Genomic DNA, 15,386 nt, shown 5'->3' with positions numbered 1-15,386 from the left:
AAGAATCAGTTTCCCCCGCAGCGGTACAATAGGAATCTCTAAAAAACGAGCCTATCAGTCTCTCAAAGGACAGCGGCGGTGATTGCTTCCCATCAGGACAACATTGTTCTTCGGCGGGATAAAAAGTAGACAATATTAATCTAGAATAGTGTAATCGTCTACCTGTAAAGGATTACCCCCTAATAATATATACATATATTTCATGGTCTTCCGTTTATTTAAATTTTTATTTGGGAAAATAGTTCTGAGTCTGGAATTTTTAAAGAAATTTGGTGTGTAGACAGCACAAAGGCAAAATTCCCACGGGATCGGAATAATATGACAAAATATCAACCGCTGTATCAACCATGAGTAGCGCTACCACCGACCGCTAGATGCATGGGAATTCAGACGGGATTTTTTTGCGAAATCTCGGAATTTCAATTCAATTCATAGGCCTACGCGTGCGCAGCCGCGGGCTAAGGCAAAGTTTCTATATAGGCAAAGTCCCAAGAAGATTTTTGTAGAATTTAGCTGTTGCCCGCAACTCTGCCCGCGTAGAAGTTTAAAAAATAGTTAAGTAACGTCCTATTTTTCAGAACCACCGAATACCAATATACAAAAAAAAACATAAATATCGGTCAAGCCGTTTCAGAGGTTTTTGGTCATAAACATTGTGACACGAGAATTTTATATATTAAAGATAGCTGTTGCCCGCGACTCCGTCCGCGTAAAAGTATGAAAAATATTTAACGTTTTATTGTCTGACCTTACCGAATATACACAAAAAATCATAAAATCGGTCAAGCCGTTTCGGAGGAGTTTGGTCACAAACATTGTAAATTTGTGACACGAGAATTTTATATATTAAAGAAAGAAGAAGATCAAGATATCTCACCTGAAACTTTGATATTTCTCCCAAACATTCCTTATTCGCATTTTGGTACGATATATTTCCAACTCCAAAGAACATATTTTCCCGATATCTAACTATCCCGTTTTGGCATTCTTAATTCGCAGTTCGAGCAACTAGCGTTCACTTGGATGGAAAGACAGAAACTCGGCGGATCATATTCGTCGCACCGCGCCCAATCGGAGAAACACGTAGTTGTGTGCTCTACGACCCTGCACGCGGACACAATCATGGATTTCCTGAACGAATTCTACGCTCACCCACTGCTTCAAGACTACTATGTAGTACTATTATCGCCTATGGAGTTGGACACAACAATGAGAATGATTTTGCAGGTGAGAAAGAAAGAAACTGGCTATATAATTCACGGAATTAATTAATTCCATAACAGCCAATTTACGGCCCACTGATGGGCACAGGCCTCCTCTAAGAATGAGACGGCTTGGGCCATAGTTCCCAGTGCGGATTGGGAACTTCACACATACCATTGAATTACTTCACAGGTGTGTGCAGGTTTCCTCACGATGTTTTCCTTCACCGTAAAGCTCATGGTAAATTTCAAATGTAATTTCGCACATGAATTTCGAAAAACTCAGAGGTGCAGGCCGAAGTTTGAACCCACGAACCTCTGCTTGAGAGACGATAGATTTTTTGTAACGCACCTATTTCAAACCCTTCTTCATTAAATGTTTATTCTGCCTAATGCTTTTTTGTTTGTTATTTCTAGTTTGGTATTTGAAAAAGGAAGGATTGGTAATTTGTTTGTCATCGTCAATGTCGGCAGATGTATAAAAATTGGAAAGTAAAAAAAAAAAATCGGAAAAACCACTACCACTTTACCGTTCTGATGAAATTTGCGATGGCCTACGTTTTTAGAGACAAAAAGTGATCTAATTAGGTTTCATCTCTAGAAAACGCCAAGCAAAGCTTTTACGAAAGGAAACCCTAACAAACACTTGTATATTTGTACTAAGCTGTGTGACCTGAAGCTGTTATATGAGTTATCAAAAATAGAACTGTTACACTTCAGGTACCGATATGGGCTCAACGTGTCATCTATATACAAGGGTCGTGCTTGAAGGACACAGACCTGATCCGCGCGCGCATGAACGAAGCAGAGGCTTGCTTTGTGCTGGCCGCAAGGAACTACGCCGATAAGACTGCCGCCGATGAACACACCATACTGAGGTAAACTGGAAAAACTATATTTTTTAAGTAATCTTCATGAAATCTCCAATAATCTCTCAACTGTGACAGTTTGATTTTCAACAGATCGTGGGCAGTTAAAGACTTTGCACCGGATGTTCCTCAGTATGTTCAAATATTTAGGCCAGAGAACAAGTTGCACGTGAAATTTGCTGAGTTCGTGGTGTGTGAAGATGAATTCAAGTACGCGCTTCTAGCTAACAACTGCACGTGCCCCGGCGCATCTACGCTCGTCACCTTGTTGCTCCACACCAGCAGAGGACAGTAAGTTAGCACAATTTAACATTTTCAAAGTGTAAATACACGTCTTATAACACCATGATACAATTGTGTTTAATTCAGGGAAGGACAACAATCTCCAGAAGAATGGCATCGTCTATATGGGAAATGCTCAGGAAATGAGATTTATCACATCGTCTTAGGAGACAGTCGTTTTTTTGGTGAATACGAAGGAAAAAGTTTCACATACGCGAGTTTCCATTCACACAGAAAGTACGTATTTCTATGGTCAATACTCGTATAACACGAGTCGAGAAATTTATAATAAAATAAGCGTTAACTTTTATAACTTCAAGGTACGGTGTGGCTTTAGTGGGGGTGCGTCCAGCAGAGTTACCAGAGTTTTACGAAGAGACCATACTTTTAAACCCAGGCCCTCGACATATCATGAAAAATAGCGACACCTGTTATTACATGAGTATTACAAAAGAAGAGAATTCTGCATTTGTCATATCAGACAAGCAAATTGAGAGCAAACGGACCATACCTAAAGATCAAACCGCCTGTAGTCTGCTTTCAAACGAGAAGAAGCCCGACGAGGAGGAGGGCTCTGGCCAGCAGAAGAAAACTGACGGTAGTAACGTCGCTCAATACGAACTCCCACAAGTGGTTCTCCAAGCTCCCGCGAGTTCCACACCAAACGCATCGCCATCACGCATCAACCAAGCTAATACTGTATCATCCGCTAACTTTACTGTCGCTGGCTGTGAGTGTCACAGTTGGATTACGCCCAAAGTAGACCGAATACATCTACGCTCCAACACTGTCTGTATTCGACCTACTTTTTGTAGCATTTGCTTTAGTTGCTTTTTGGTTTCGTGGTTCATTCAAACAATATCTAATATTCAAACAGGTTGTTCCAAGCTTCTGTTTATGTATTTATTTATTTTTTCTAATGGTTTTAAACTAACTATACATGTATTAACATTAAACTAACTAACTTTCTTTTCACGGAAATCACAAGTCTTAGAGCGTCGATTGTCATAGTAACATACACAAAGGTACTTTTTCATAGTTCTGCCTATCTACGAGTATTGAAAACATTCAATGCATCTTCAATCAATATCTTCTTTGCTTCGTATCGCTATTATCTAAAAAGTGTACTACTTATTTATCCAAAATGTATATCTTACATAAAAAATATTATCAAAGAAAGGATATATTGAATCATTTCAATGCATATATTTTTATCATTATACCTATATTAATAATTTAGTTATTGAAATAAATAAATATATTTCAAAAACAAAATTATTAATACAGCTATAAGGCTAGTGTTGCCGATCGATAGTCCACTACCGATAGTTTTACGAAAGATTAATCGATAGTTTGAGCAAAAGCAATAGGTACTTTAATCAATAATAATCAACAATCAACAATACAATCAATATATCGATAGTTTCTGTCTTGACGACAAATGAAGTATCAATAGTATTGCTTTTCAATATTACATAATCTATCGATACTATCGATAGTTTTGATTAATCTATTTTTACCGCTATTTCAATAGTATCGGTTGCACCTACATCGGTTGCATCTACACACATATTACTTGCCCATTTTAATAACTGGGTTTTTATAAATTGTTAAACTGACACATAAATCAAATTCGTTAAAAAATGGCTACTATCAATTGTACAAAAGTATCGATACTATCGATGGTTATCGTAATTTTCTGCCCAATACTATCGATATTTTATGCATTATTAGACAGCAATAATATTGATATTATAGATAGTATCACACGAAAAGAGATATCGATACTATCAATAGGGCTATGGCCTTTTTCCGATTAAAACTATCGATTACAAACAATCAAATTTCGGCAACACTATTTTAGGCAATTCATGTGGTGCACGTTTGGTTGATTTAATGTAAAGAGTATAGACAAGAGTGTACATATATATTTAAAGTTGCAACAGAGTAACATCAGCTGCTCTTACTTATCTTATATTACCTAACAATGCCGAATTAGTACGTGATCTATACAATAATAATTGCGCCATTTTGTCCTTACTAATAAGTAAGCTAGTACCTACTTGTTTAAATCACCGGTTACTGACAATGTCGACAATCGTGCCGCACAATGTACGTGGCGATTTAGCGATAGCCATCGGAACTTGGTTCCTTTTTGTCCTCCGCTTTTCATTGTCTTAACTCTTTGCTTTAATTAATATGCATTGTTTGTTTAACATTGGGCGTCGTGGGTTATAAAATCGACTTTGACACTAGTAACAGAATATCGATTGCTTGGCGCATCGTCCTCATACAAAATTCATAATTTTAAAAGAAATAGGTCAATCAAACTGACGATGCGCCAAGTGTGTTTGGACTCCGTCGGCTATCATTGTTGTGTAGTTTGTGCAAATCTTGTTTGTTTGGTGTATTAATGTCATGCAAAGTAATTTATAGTAAGTATGTAACTCAATCATCCAAAACATTTTAATCGATGCATTCCAATTATTTTATCGATACTCATGTGACATGGCATTGACCGCAGACCAAAGAAAGAAGGGCACATGCACAACCTGCTTTTATTCCGATACCGCTGACGCCACTTTTAAACATGCGTACCTTTCAACAACGCCGAACGCAGCGCTCCACTGGCGCGTCTCCTTCTTTAGATGGTCTGCGGGATTCACTTAAATATCCCTAGTCACTCGTTCAGTTTAAAACTTTATGAATCGATGAAATAAAGTCACTTGACTATACAAATAGGACTTGCTGCCAAGCAAGTAATTCGAGTTGTTTTTTATTACTGTAGCATAATGGGCTCAATTTGAACTTCGGTAGTACCTAGTATTAATTATTGTGCTCTGTCGTACACAGCTAAATACGGCGAAGGTACGTCTGCATCGGACTCCAGGACTTGCCTCAAAGACTCCCCAGGCACAGACAGCGCAACGGACAGTCACTTACTGTTACCTAAGCCAGATAATACTAATTTCCTCAGTCCGGACGCCCTAAATTATCGCAGAGGTACAATGCTCCCTACATGTTTAATGGTATGAGGGTAATGTGGGTTACTAAGAAAGTGTAATGTTGGAGTAGGTAGTCGCCGGCCGTCGATCCTGCCGGTGCCGGACATGGTGGCGAGCAGCCCGAGCATCCCGCAGGACAACCCGGACGACGACCCCGAGGCGGACGAGAGCGAGGACGAGCTGGAAGACGACGTGCCGTGGCGCTCGCCCTCCGAGAAGATCGCGTAAGCTCTCCAACATGCGCCTCAGCTTCCACTGCATCTACATGCACGCTATACATTTCCGTTTCGACATTCTATTTCGATTTAGATTTTTTTACGTTTTAATGCCGAAGGTTAGATTTATTGACAAACTTTTTTTCTCTGATCTAAGTATGCATACTGTATTCAAACACGTTCATTGCATTTATAAAATGATCCTTCGATCGTTAAGAAATTCATCAACACGGTTAACTGTTGTGTTATTTTTTATTTTCTTTTGTTTTAGCCTGTACATTCACTCCCTAGATAGCAGAACTGGATCACGCAAGCTGCATGAACCCCGCACAATACGTTCGTCATTGTTCTTACATGTAAGTGTATTTTGCTTAGCTTTTCCTACTTTCCTTTGCGTCGCTTCTTATGTTTAATTTTATGGTTAAATTTGGGAAGCGTATGATCAAAACCTTTGAACGGTTTTCATTTTATAATGGAGGAGAAAGGAGTAAGTTGTTCATCTATTAAAAACAAAACTCACAGCCACATGTTAGTCAACATTAAAAACCCGTCAAAGTTAAATCGTTTGCAGAATTGTTACTAACTACGTTCATTTTTATGACCACAAAACTCTTCAACTAGATCTAGGAAAGTTTAATTGGTTCATGATTACTGTTTTGAACGCACACTTCTCATGAAAAATAAATTAAACCTTTACTTTAATCACAAACCATCAAGCAAACCAAGATCAAACCAAGAGCTCTAAAGTATCGCCATTAAATACGTTCTCAGACAATTAGTTACCAAGATAGCTTTTTCTCCCTTTTCTTAGATGATACTTAATAAATGTATACTGCGTAATGGTAACAAAATAAGTTATAATATTGGTTTAATCTTAGCTTAATACATTTTAGAATCTTTACTCACAAAATTTCGGTTTGGTTGCACAAAGAGTTGAAAATTTGAAAATTAAATTTTCTTATTCTTAGGTAACCAGACCTGATCTTAGTCAGCACAAATTGCAGCATGACACTTGAACTATACACAAAGGAATATATTGTAAAACTGCCAGTATGTACTTGGTACACGGCTAGGTATTTTATTTATAAACTGTGTGCATTGTGTATGTGTATATACCCCTGAGCAAATTCCCCCACCCGGCCCATCGCCCCGTCCCGCCTCTGCCTCTGCCTCCAGCGACGACGCCACTACAAGCAGCTTCTCGTCTCTGGCTGGCAGCGAGACGCCGCACAGCGCCTGGCGCAACGACTTCACCAGGTGAGCGACTGACCACTCCCCAATCCGCAGTCATAAAACTTAACTAAACCCACTTGCACTCTGTCAATTTACTCTGTTCGCCGAGGTCAATTGAGCAAAGGATTGGCAAGCATTAACGAGTATTCATCATATTAAATCCTGATTCAGATTGGTCAAGTGTTTAAAAACGGCGACCTTCAATCTAGCTACGATTACAACGTATTCGTACCATGCTAGCGACATACCTAATAAAACAATAGGAATCCATTCCAATTGTAATTTTGACATAAAAGTAGGAAAACCCCCGACTTTGTCACTTCAAAGTTCAATATCTCAAAAACGGCTAAACCGATTTTGATTAAACATATCTAAGCACGATCGCTAGAAAATCTGCTTTCAAATAAAAAACCCGCATTCAAATCGGTCCAACCGTTTAAGAGCTACGGTGCCACAGACAGACAGACAGACACATACAGCGGTCAAACTTATAACACCCCTCTTTTTGCGTCGGGGGTTTTGGATAAATGGAAATGCTTTTACTATTATGATTATGTATAATATGGCGGGCTGACATTTTGAATGTGATACAAAATAAATGTTTATAAACGAATAAACCACACAATCAGGCAGTCAATATTATATTATCGAAGCTTTTATAAAATATCATTAAAATCGCAAACTTAAAGGTAAACATTGAAACGGCATAGGGCCGTTACTAGATGACAACCTTGGCCGCCTAGCAACCAAAAAAACACGTTTCTTGTATGACGACCCATTTATTCGTAGGACGACCCCCTTTAATTTGTAACTTTTTTATTTTTAGTATTTGTTGTTATAGCGGCCACAGTAATACATAATCTGTGAAAAATTAAAGTGTCTAACTTTTACGGCTTAAGAGATAAAGCCCTGTGACAGACGGACGGACGGACAGACAGACAGACAGAAAGCGGAGTCTCAGTAATAGGGTTAAGTTGGCAGCCTTTGGGTACGGGACCCTAAAAATAATTCACGTTGATTGTTTAATGAAGTGCGACTAACTAAAGGATATTTCTTTAACCCTAAATTAGGTTGACAATAATATCGATATCATTTAGGGGCTGTTTCACCATCCATTGATAAGTGTTAACTGACGGTTAAATGTGATGCCGTCTCTATTTGTTTTGATCGAATAGACGGAGACGGCATCACATTTAACCATTAGTTAACACTAGTCAATGGATGGTGAAACAGCCCCTTAGTGTCATTATATTTTGCAACATCACTTTAGAATTCGAGCCCAGATTTAGCACACGTTATGTATAAGGAGTTAAGTGAAAGTTTTATAAATGATGTTAGCTGTCATTGTGTTGTTTAATGTTTAATGCGACGAGGAGTTTTAAGCGGCAATTACACTGAGTCGTTCGCCGTTCATTCATTTTTCTTGTTTTTTTTTGGTCTGAAATAACAAGAGGCGAATGCTAAAATTTAGTATAGCACTTACTAATGAGGTGGCTCATCATCAGAAAAAAAATAAGATAGAAAAGCTATTAAGGCACAAGATGGTTCCTCCTGCCACGTCCTTTTTGTTAGAATACGGAATGTTTCGAAATTGTATGAGTTATGTGCCAAGTGGAATCATTTGTGGGGATGTGTTGAGTTTAAGGTTTTATTGTTATATTTGATAATCGATTAGACTGGTCAATTTTAAAAGTTTCTTGTAATGCAAGTTCTGGCAGTCTCAATTTGAAATATAACGATAGATTCTGTTTGTTTACTTCACTAACCCATCTAGACGTAAACATTAGTTCGTGTTAAAAAAACTTATATTATGGTTATTTCATATTAAATTTCTCGATTGTGTCCTAATAAACAATAGAAGTCTTACCAAAGCTCCGCATCCTTCTTCTTATACATACTTCCAGTTTGTTTTACTAAATTTGTATCACGTTAGAAATGTCACCCAAATGACTAGTTGCAGAAAGGACATAAATCAAACCAATTATCAAGGACATAAAAAATATTACAAACATATTCCAGTATTTCTTGAAGGAGAAAAACACGTGGAGTAGTAGGTACGAGTATAAGCATATAGGTATGCACAAGCCAATAGAAAGTTTGCACAATACTCGTATCTACTTACCTACTAAAGCTTTACTATTTGAATGTACTTAAGTGGACGCCAGGCAGCTTGCACGCCACAAGTTTGCCACTTTACGATCGATTTATACAACAGTACTTTTACTGTACTTAAATATAATAATCGATTAGGTACACACTTGCCTGCTGTGAATCGGTTATAACAGGCTATATTTGTCGAAGTGTCCTTTGACAGGTACTAACCCTGTTACAATGAACAACAAGGTACAATTCTTGGTTACACATCAAAATAATATTATGTAGACAAGTGTCAATAAGGTTTGGAATAAATACAGTAGTAAGAAAAATCATTAATCTGCCTACTTGAGGTAAAGTTAGCATCCCCTTAAAAACCCTCAATAATAATCCGCAGTTTTATTTTCGAGTTATCCTACCTCACTTTTCCTTAATCGTTTTTTAAGCATGAATAATTACTAAATATATGTTGAATGTTAGAATTTAGACAATATAACAGCACAATATATACCACGGTGTTTAATGTTACTTTACTACCCATTTAAATAATGTTATAGGTACAATATGGGCCCTGTAACTTATGCAAATGTAAACAGAGAATCCTTAGACTAATATTAAAGTTATAGGAGGTACAAAGTGATCCTAATGTTTCAAAGTTCGGAGAAATAGTTAAAAATAACGATTTACTATCAATGAATTTGTGCGGTCGTAAGATTTTTTGCCGAGCATTTTGACTGTAAGTACATTGTTGTAGACGATGGAAAGTGAGCAGTAGATGAAGGAGTTACGATAATAGGTTCATCTATTGCACTTTTGGCAGAGACTAAACATTGTGCTTTTCACGACCACTACTGCGAGGAAATAAAAAACATTTACTTATTACAAAACAAACAATAACAATCCAAAGACTGCGTTGCTCCCGCCGATTTTAGTTTTTCTTTTATATGTATTTTCTTGTATGAACTTCCATCTGATTTGGTTGTCCACGCATTAAAGCATTATCTGAGGTGATTAGAGTTGATACGTCTCTTGTCGAAATAACAGGTCCTGAATAACTTCTAAATGGATAGCCCTGACAGCTAAGCAGGTGTATAAACAGATCCATTTTTTGCAAGTTTCATTGTTCAACTTGATTAAATTTGATCCTTGTCCTTATCTGTACTGTGTTCTACCTTGTTTGTGATTGAGGGTTGCAATATGAGTCAGTGTTCGATAAAGCATCCCAAGACAGGAAAGAAAGTTCTCTTACTGGACCTGTAGGCCACTGAGTTGAATTTTCCAGAAAAAAATCTGGTCCAGATAACCATCTTTTTCTTTCTTCCTTGGACACGTTGGTCTGGTTGCTAAGTCGGCAGGATTTACATTTCGGACTGTCAAATGATTATTCCTTTTTATTTCTTCAATTCTACTTGACATATTAATAGTTTGAGGATATTATTAGTTTGCTTGAGTTACACCAATCAATAACGATTTGGCTATCCGTCTACAATATTTGATTTTAGATAGTTCAAAACACACTTGATTAATCGACTACCTTAACACTCTCAACAACATTAGTCGTGGAATTTTTAGGTTTTCTTAATCCTTTATAGGTAGTGTCTTGAGTTGTCGGTTATAAAGTTTATGCGATTTCCTTATACTATACGAGTAAATATATACAACAGCAGCATACTTACGCTTTGATAGAAGCTTCCATGCTAGTTTTGGTAAATGTTCTCAGAAAATTGTTTTGGACACAATGCTTGGTTATGGCCAAAATCGCCACAAGGAGCGAATTTTTTCTTGGATCTGCACTGTTCAGATTAGTGCCCAACCTGAAGACAGTTGTAACATCGATCCTTTAATTTCATTCTTCTTTCTGAAAATGTCTTTATTTTAGTGCATTTATCATTATAATGTGATTGGCTGTAGAATATGCAAGTCAATTCTCTTCATTTTTCTGGGGATTGACTTTTATTATTATTTTCATTATTATTTTCAAATTGTTATCTCAGTCACTTTTCACAAAAGTTTTACAACGCCTCCTTGCAAAGAAAATTTCGCCATATTTGTTTACAAAGCCAACTTCACTTCTATTCTATTTGCTTTGCCAAAATATTGCCGTACGTCAGTGAAAGATCTCTTAATAATGTCATTTCTATCGCGAGCGACTGAGATGTCAATAGCACACACGGAAACGGAACGGAATGACAAGTGACCAACATCCTTAAGCTAATAGTAATGGCTGACTTCCTCAGTTTCTGGTTAATACATAGTTTATTACCAATGCCAGGCCCCTTACAAATGGATTACGTAAAATATTAACTGATCTTTGCGTCAATCTTTAGCATAAATAAAGATAGCATTTTATAAAAAGCGATGACGATGACTGACAAAACTTTGTGATTTAAAGAGATTTGCTACAAAGTGGATAAAATAATGTCAGTTGCGCCTGTTTGAAACAACAGATGTCATATTGATAACGAGATTTTTAATCCCAGCATCTCCACCATGTCGGCGAGACAAGCCGGAATAATAAGTTATCAAGGTATGTGGAGTGTATGCACTCTATAGATGTAACTCAACTCTGGATCAACGCTCGCCGGCGTACGATGGACCCAGATACCCAGCTTGCTCACCGATTTATACATAAGGCAACTACAATTCATCAATCTGAATCTAGGCAATTTATAATGGACTTCATAGCTGACCTGCTATTTCTCCTACACTGAACTGACTCTCCTGCTGCTTAGCTTCATGAGATAATCAATCTGCTTCGCCTTTACTTAAGTATTTGAATAATGCACCATCTGTAATTATAAAACATACTATGACTTCCATTGCATGGAGCCACTAGACTGGACCAACTCAAACAACACATACAATTTAAATATACTGAGGACAAAGGTGATCACATGTCGGCCTTCATACCAGATACCACAGCGTCCCACGGTACCTGTCTTTCAGCCTAAAACGCCCAGAAACGGGGATAAACTGCGGTACCGAACACGCCAAATCAGAACCTACATGCGGAACAGGAAAATTCATCTGCCGTATGTAATTTGATGTATGTGTCTGGTCCAGTAAACACCACTCAGGCTAGAGAGGTGGTGAGTGAGAATAAATCACTTAGAACCACTTAGCTTTCGAGCAGCAGAGGAGTTGCAGGTTGCAGCACGTTGACAAAATAATTTATTTCACAAATTAATAAATACTTTAAATTAGACCTTTACTCGATTGAAAGTTACAAAGAAGGAGGGTTACCTTCGGGCAGTCGGGTAACAAAAGAACGGTATTTAACTCACCATAGACTATAGGGAACATGGCGGGAAAGGTTAGTGTTGCTATGTACAATATTAACATTTCGCGAGACGTCGCGACAGGCAGTATCTGCATTCTTGGTCTTAGGTAGTAATATATAAATAACAACGCACGTTAACATATTATGACGAAACAAGAGCAAATACGATCGTAAATGACAATTTCAAGTATTCCGATTAGACATATTATAGTCCGCTGTTACATTGCTGGTTCGCTTAATTTTGCTAGAAAATAATTAATAACGGTTTTTTTTTTAATTACTTCAACCCATTTGGACACTGATTACTGACTTGGAACCAATTACTGATTAGTTAAAGGGTCTATATTACATTTTTTGCTTAAATTACAGGGCCCATCCTGTATAACACTTTTATTGTGTTGCTTCTGTCTTTAATAGACTTCTTGCTCTGATAGGTAACTTAAGGTTCACAGATCCTTTTTAAGTATTTAGCAATTTGTATTTTATCTATTAATACTTTCCTAAGCTTTGCTTTAGCCTTACGGAATATAAGCCATGTCTTACATATTTAAATGTAAAAAAGATGACATCATCAAGTAAAGTTTTTCCAGGATTGTAAAAGGTTTTCCGCCGGTGTCGACGTTTATAGGCGTGAGTCCAACTTTATGCTACTTGCTGAAGGAAAAGAAGCCACTGTGCTGCTTACAACTGGCTCAAGTCTGCGAGCACTGCGCCTACCGAAACGCCAAAGAATACCAATGGCAGAACAAAACTATTATTCTAGCAGCCGATTATGCTTCAAATGGGATCTACAACTTCATCATACCCCTGCGAGCGCATTTTAGATCAAAGACCTCCCTGAACCCAATTATTTTATTGCTGGAAAGAAGACCAGATATTGCATTCTTGGATGCCATTTCTTATTTTCCATTGGTTTATTGGATGCTTGGTTCAATCGATTGGTAATTAATTCTATATACTTATTTTAAAAGCATGAAATTTTTCGCGATAAAATTGCATTTATGAAAATATTTTATCGTCCATTTTCCAGCTTAGATGATCTACTCAGAGCCGGAATCACACTGGCGGAAAACGTAGTAGTAGTGAACAAGGAGCTTTCTAATTCTGCTGAAGAGGACAGTTTAGCAGATTGTAATACAATTGTGGCCGTTCAGACGATGTTCAAGTAAAAATCGTTCTTTTACACGTAGATGATTTTGTATTTTAATCATCGAACTTCTGCTTGGCGAAGCGATCATTCAATTTATTATGTATTTGAATATTGATGCAATAGCGAATTATCAGAATGCCTTCAAAGAGTTACCTAAAAGTCGGTCCTGTGATAACGTAATTCTTTTCCTTTCAGATTTTTTCCATCTATTAAATCAATTACGGAACTATCACAGTCATCAAATATGCGTTTTATGCAATTCAGGGCTCACGATAAATATGCCTTGCATTTATCTAAAATGGAAAAGGTAAGTTTACCTACAGATACTTACCTCATAGCTGAGTAATCTTAACTCAATAAATTCGCTTTTTTAACAGTAATAACCTCCTCCTTTTTTAAGTCGGTTAAAAATAACATAATTTTTACTTAACCGTAAATGTACCTAATATAAATGTGAGACGAGCAATGAAAGTCAATAGAGCGGTAATATTTTCGAAAGTTATTGCAAAAAAAGAAAACCATCTACAAGAAGTTTGATGAACTGCAAGTGTATTTTCTCAAACATGACATGAAATATTGACGTTGTGTTACAAAAAATAGGCCGACAAGTATCGCGCTGCAGGCGCTGCGGCTCGCCTGCCTGCCCGCGGTCACTCTAGCGGCCTGCAAAGAGATTTCATACAACTTTGCAGGCCGCTGGCCGGCGTTGCGACCGTCTTTTGTTTCAACACGCGCTCTCGGGCACGGCCTACGCTAACAGCACCCGCTCCGCAGCCGCCGCACCAGCAGCCAACGCGAAACGCGCGCACGCACCAGGGCGACCAGCTAGCGTCCCGCCATGCTTGATTTCTTGTTTTTTTTATTTTACTTCATGTCATGTTTGAGAAAAGCATTATACAAGCCTCGGCAGGAACGTGCGGTGTTGCCAGCCTCGCATCCCTATCCGGGCTCGCTAGGCACGGCCGTCTATATCTGCTTGGCCGGCAACCCCCTACTTCCTGGCCTCTACAGTACAGTAATGTACTATTATTTGTTTATGCAGCTGGAGAAGGAGCGTGGGTCGCACATTTCGTACATGTTCCGGTTACCATTCGCGGCTGGCTCGGTCTTCTCGGCCTCCATGCTTGACACTCTACTCTACCAAGCCTTTGTCAAAGACTACGTCATAACGTTCGTCCGCCTTCTACTGGGAGTGGACCAAGCACCCGGATCTGGTTTTCTAACTTCAGTAAGTCCGGTAGATGTAAATTGCGATGCCCTGTAACCTAAAGCATAAGCGACTTTATTAATTTATAATGCGACATTTCACCTCATCCTCATCAGTACCAATTTTTGCGAATTAATTAATTGCATTGCGTACAGCGATTGAATAATTAATATGTATTTATTAAAATGAAAGTTTATCAAACCACGTGGAGTACTAAATAATAAATCTTGGACTTCTAACAGATGAAAATATCGAAAGAGGACATGTGGATTCGTACTTATGGTCGGCTATACCAAAAACTGTGTTCGACTTCGTGTGAAATCCCTATCGGGATTTATCGCACGCAGGACACGAGCCTAGCCGATCCCTCTCACCACGTGAGTATGTCGACACGGAACCCCTCCAACTGGTTTTGGTCACGCCTGGCGAGAATGCGACCATCGCGTCCATCGGTGAGTCGGATATATATACACTCAGACTTGCTTTCCTTAAATACAGTCCTTCTTTTTCAAATACTAATTGAAATCTCTCAAAAGACACTATTTTGACATAATTTTTAAATTCCGTTCCCTTATCAAATGTATGCATACAAATCTTTTAGTCCGAGTCTTGGACTGTATTTTCGGGTTTTTAATTACTCCTTTTGATGCTATTATCGCGGGGCATCGTCACACTTTACTCTATGATTGTAACTTATTGACTCACATCTTCAGCCTAACACTTGTGACGTGTCTGTAATTTAGTTAGCATTTACATAATAACTTTATATTCTTCACGCGAAACATAATTTTCTTCTGAACTACACGTGCTTAACATTTTTTTATCGCAGACTGCTACCTATTTCTCAGT

The 15,386-nt window shown here is 38.0% G+C and overlaps 1 protein-coding gene across 3 annotated transcripts in view; it reads left to right on the top strand.

Moving 5' to 3' along the window:
* The window catches only part of SLO2 (slowpoke 2), a 149,259-nt gene that overhangs the window by 117,065 nt on the left and 16,808 nt on the right, over positions 1 to 15,386 (top strand). For all 3 annotated transcript variants that reach the window (XM_074097341.1, XM_074097332.1, XM_074097322.1), the window contains exons 9-21: positions 1,000 to 1,227; positions 1,923 to 2,080; positions 2,165 to 2,362; positions 2,441 to 2,590; positions 2,674 to 3,083; positions 5,207 to 5,356; positions 5,429 to 5,582; positions 6,750 to 6,830; positions 12,771 to 13,121; positions 13,211 to 13,345; positions 13,526 to 13,637; positions 14,373 to 14,558; positions 14,780 to 14,989. In XM_074097341.1, the coding sequence (XP_073953442.1) occupies positions 1,000 to 1,227; positions 1,923 to 2,080; positions 2,165 to 2,362; positions 2,441 to 2,590; positions 2,674 to 3,083; positions 5,207 to 5,356; positions 5,429 to 5,582; positions 6,750 to 6,830; positions 12,771 to 13,121; positions 13,211 to 13,345; positions 13,526 to 13,637; positions 14,373 to 14,558; positions 14,780 to 14,989 (2,523 nt within the window). The remainder of the gene's footprint in view (positions 1 to 999; positions 1,228 to 1,922; positions 2,081 to 2,164; positions 2,363 to 2,440; positions 2,591 to 2,673; positions 3,084 to 5,206; positions 5,357 to 5,428; positions 5,583 to 6,749; positions 6,831 to 12,770; positions 13,122 to 13,210; positions 13,346 to 13,525; positions 13,638 to 14,372; positions 14,559 to 14,779; positions 14,990 to 15,386) is intronic.

The sequence above is a fragment of the Choristoneura fumiferana genome, chromosome Z (assembly GCF_025370935.1).
Source record: "Choristoneura fumiferana chromosome Z, NRCan_CFum_1, whole genome shotgun sequence".
Lineage (NCBI taxonomy): Eukaryota > Metazoa > Arthropoda > Insecta > Lepidoptera > Tortricidae > Choristoneura > Choristoneura fumiferana.
This window is presented reverse-complemented; position numbering and strand designations above follow the sequence as displayed.